A 3,339-nucleotide genomic window follows, 5' to 3' on the forward strand; every position below is an offset into this window, starting at 1 on the left:
GATCAAGCTAGCATATATATAGCTCCCTAGAGGAAAAATAAAAGATGGTGATATTAATATCAGTAGCAGCTACGTAGCTGATGGGAATTGAGAAGACAGGTAAGAAACAGAAAGAAATCAGGCAGCAAGCAAGCAGTTCTCTTGGCAAGGGGCAAGGCTCCTAGTTTGGGGGATTCACTGATGATGATAGCAAGTTGGGTAAATCCACCACTGAAATATAATATGAAGAGCAAACCGGAATGTGGTTGATATTTAACAAGCACATTGTAATGTGTCACGCACTCAAATAACAATTGAAACAAGCAATTAAGTCTGAATAAAATTTAGCCAAATAAACTATAATTGTCAAATCCATACATAGCGCAATACAGAATAAAAGTAGCAGCATTCGGCTAGATATTATGGGAACTGAGAAGAAGAACAAAGGAAACCTCTTGAGCAGGAGCAGCACCCTCATGTCCATCCTTAATTAGGAGGAAGAGTCAGGGGATCCGATGATGGTGGTAGCTGGCGCTCCTTAACGGCAGGCAGCATCAAGCCTCACTTGCTCCAAAGCCCCAACGGCAGATTCAGCTGTAGCAGTGAAACACTCGAATACGCACACAACTATAGGCATCTCGGTGGTCTCGGCGGTCTCGGCTTTGTGAATCACCGGGAATAACTCATCAAAAATCTCTTCATGTAGGGTTTCAGGGATATCTATTTCCGAAAGTTGGGGCTTCATTGCCTCTCTGTAATATGACTCATACCATGTCTGCTTGACAACGGAGAAAGGGAGATAAATAGCTATCTCATCTACTGGGTCTTCCGTTTCTGGAGAGACGACTTCTGGAAAAATTATATCGTCGGGGTCATCGAACGTCGGTGAACGGAGGCTAACGCATGTCTTGCAAAAATTGACTAGGACCACAAGATCGTCTATCTCCTCCGGCCGGTCAAACTCTGATGGAAGTGCGTCTGTTTGCAGTACGTAGATTCTGTAGAAAGTTTCTGCCATGCTTGCTCTGGGGGATCAGAAGAGGGGTGAGAGAGAGATGGGGGTGGTTCTGTCGAGGCGAGGGTCGCCTTATTTATAGAGAAAACAATTCCAATCCTGCTACCGCCAGGATTTAGAACGATCTAGAGAGTGGAACCCTACACCCTCGGGCCCATTGGGACTCGTGTTCGGGCTCATGTAGCAAACCACATATATACTTTTTAAAAACATTTGATACAATAAGGCGTTTCAAAACCTCCGCAAATTCCATAAACAATACACCCCCTGGATTTTTGAAAGTCTGGTGGATATGGTCAATGATTTTCGTCATACATGGTGGATATGGGCATATGGCTATGATTTTGGTATGCGTAATGCAGTACAAATAATATGTATAGGGTGAAAATCTAAATATGTGTGTGTGTGTGTGTTGCAGGCTTGATCATTGTCTAACAGCATGCCTATACTTGCAAGCTAATCAGTTATATCCGAACCAATTCACTTTTACTCAGAAGGTTTGGCAATGGTTCAGAAAATCATTAATATGCAAGAGGTAGCAGTAAAGAGACTTTCAAGAAATTCAGGACTAGGGACTAGGGAGTTCAAGAATAAAACTATACTTGTAGCAAGGCTCCAAAGAATAAGTTTTCACTGGTCCTGTGGGTTTTTTCCCTTCAAGAATCAGGCAAAATTTGTCCGATCAAATGCCTGAGAGGCTAATATTTGTGAATGAACCGTAACTAAACATACCATTCATGGGCATTTTTGTGTCATCAATCTCATGAAACTTCTGCAGTCGTAACAACAGCGGCCAGCTTCCCATTGACATCAAGTACATCTCACACAACAGCAATTTCAATATATTGGTGCTTCAAAACACCTACTCCAAAGCCATCTTAGCATATTAATAGATCACAATCCACAGTAAATATATTTAAACTACTTAAGGACAGAAAAACAAAAAGGACTAAATTATAATACTCTGCGTCGTGATTTTCATTGATACGAGGTATATGAACTTTTGCAGGAAAGAAAAGACATAACCTATGCTGACATTTCTAAGTTCCTAATCTATCAAGATATTGTGAAAATATGCACCCCTACAAGCAGCCTTAACTTTCTAAACTGTATTTGAATGTTTACCAATCTGTTAAAAGACAATAGTTATCACGAAAAAAGAAAACTTAACTTTTCTTCATCAGTAAGATTTGACATGCAATTCATGAAAAAATAAGCTAATGACATCCGAAATGGAAATAGAAAAGGGTACGCAGTTCCTATCACCAAGCAAAGGTATCAAAACTCATTCCTCATCTCTTTTTCCCTCTGGTTTTCAAGAAATCTTAATCCTATGAGCAAAGTAGCAAACGAATAAGACCACCCAATGAAACAAACAATTTAAGCAACAAACATGAAAATCCATGTCTTCAAACTAGTTATCAGCCATGTCACTAGAAAACAGAATAGCTTAAAACACTACTCAGATCGTCCCCTATGCATGACAGCCTCTAGTAAATCAAACATTCAAAAGCCTAACATTCGAAATTGGATAATACAATATATAAACATAAGAAGGGAAATTTCCTTCCCATTCATAAACTCTAAAACCCTAAACCCCTAGACCAACCTTTCCTACTGTAAACCGAGCCAAATGGAGGTGGCAACGCCGAGCGCGTAACCCCCAATCGCGATCACAACCATGTCCTTACCGGACCGACTGGCAGCACCCAATCCCGCAATCCCGGCCACGCCGACCGGGACCCGAACCATCAGGTCCTTGGTGGCGTTAGCGACGACGGCGCCGGCGAAGAGCTCGACGGCCCACTGCTTGAACTGGGCCGGGCCGAGTGTGGCGTTGGAGTCGGAGCGCGTGACGGCCTTGAGAGCGGAGTCGACCTGGGAGCGAGACGGGGGAGACGGGACCCACTTGAGGACGAGAGAGTGGGAGGAGTCGTGGCGGAGCGTCTGGTAGAGGTGGTCGGAGGCGGTGGCGAGCTGGAAGGGGAAGACGCCGTCGAAGCCGTGCTCGGTGAGAGAGAGGCAGTGGCTGAAAGCTGAGGTGCAGGCTGAGTCGAACTCGGGCGAGTTGGAGAGGGAGGACTTGACTCGCTTTGACGGAGAGATTCCCATCTTCTTTTTTCTTCTTTTTCTTCCCTCCGTGAATTTGAGGTCAGTTTTAACCAGACCCTCGCTGGGAAATCACATCGCTACCCCTCTTAAATCATCTCTGCCACGCGTCTCGGGACCACAGTGACGTAGGGTACTCCAACAGGAACTGCAGTTGTGTTTTCCTTTTCCTATTCGGTTAAAGGAAAAAAAAAAAAACCATACCATTTCCTAATCTGCTCTGGTCCCTCCTCCTC

At 43.9% G+C, this 3,339-nt stretch overlaps 1 protein-coding gene across 1 annotated transcript; it reads right to left on the reverse strand.

Moving 5' to 3' along the window:
* Window positions 1-2,376: 2,376 nt before the first annotated feature.
* LOC101309655 lies at window positions 2,377-3,106 on the reverse strand. The gene has a single exon (XM_004304453.1). The coding sequence runs from the start codon at window positions 3,104-3,106 to the stop codon at window positions 2,609-2,611; it is 498 nt and encodes a 165-aa protein (XP_004304501.1). The 3' UTR covers window positions 2,377-2,608.
* Window positions 3,107-3,339: the final 233 nt, after the last annotated feature.

The sequence above is a fragment of the Fragaria vesca genome, linkage group LG6 (assembly GCF_000184155.1).
Source record: "Fragaria vesca subsp. vesca linkage group LG6, FraVesHawaii_1.0, whole genome shotgun sequence".
NCBI lineage: Eukaryota > Viridiplantae > Streptophyta > Magnoliopsida > Rosales > Rosaceae > Fragaria > Fragaria vesca.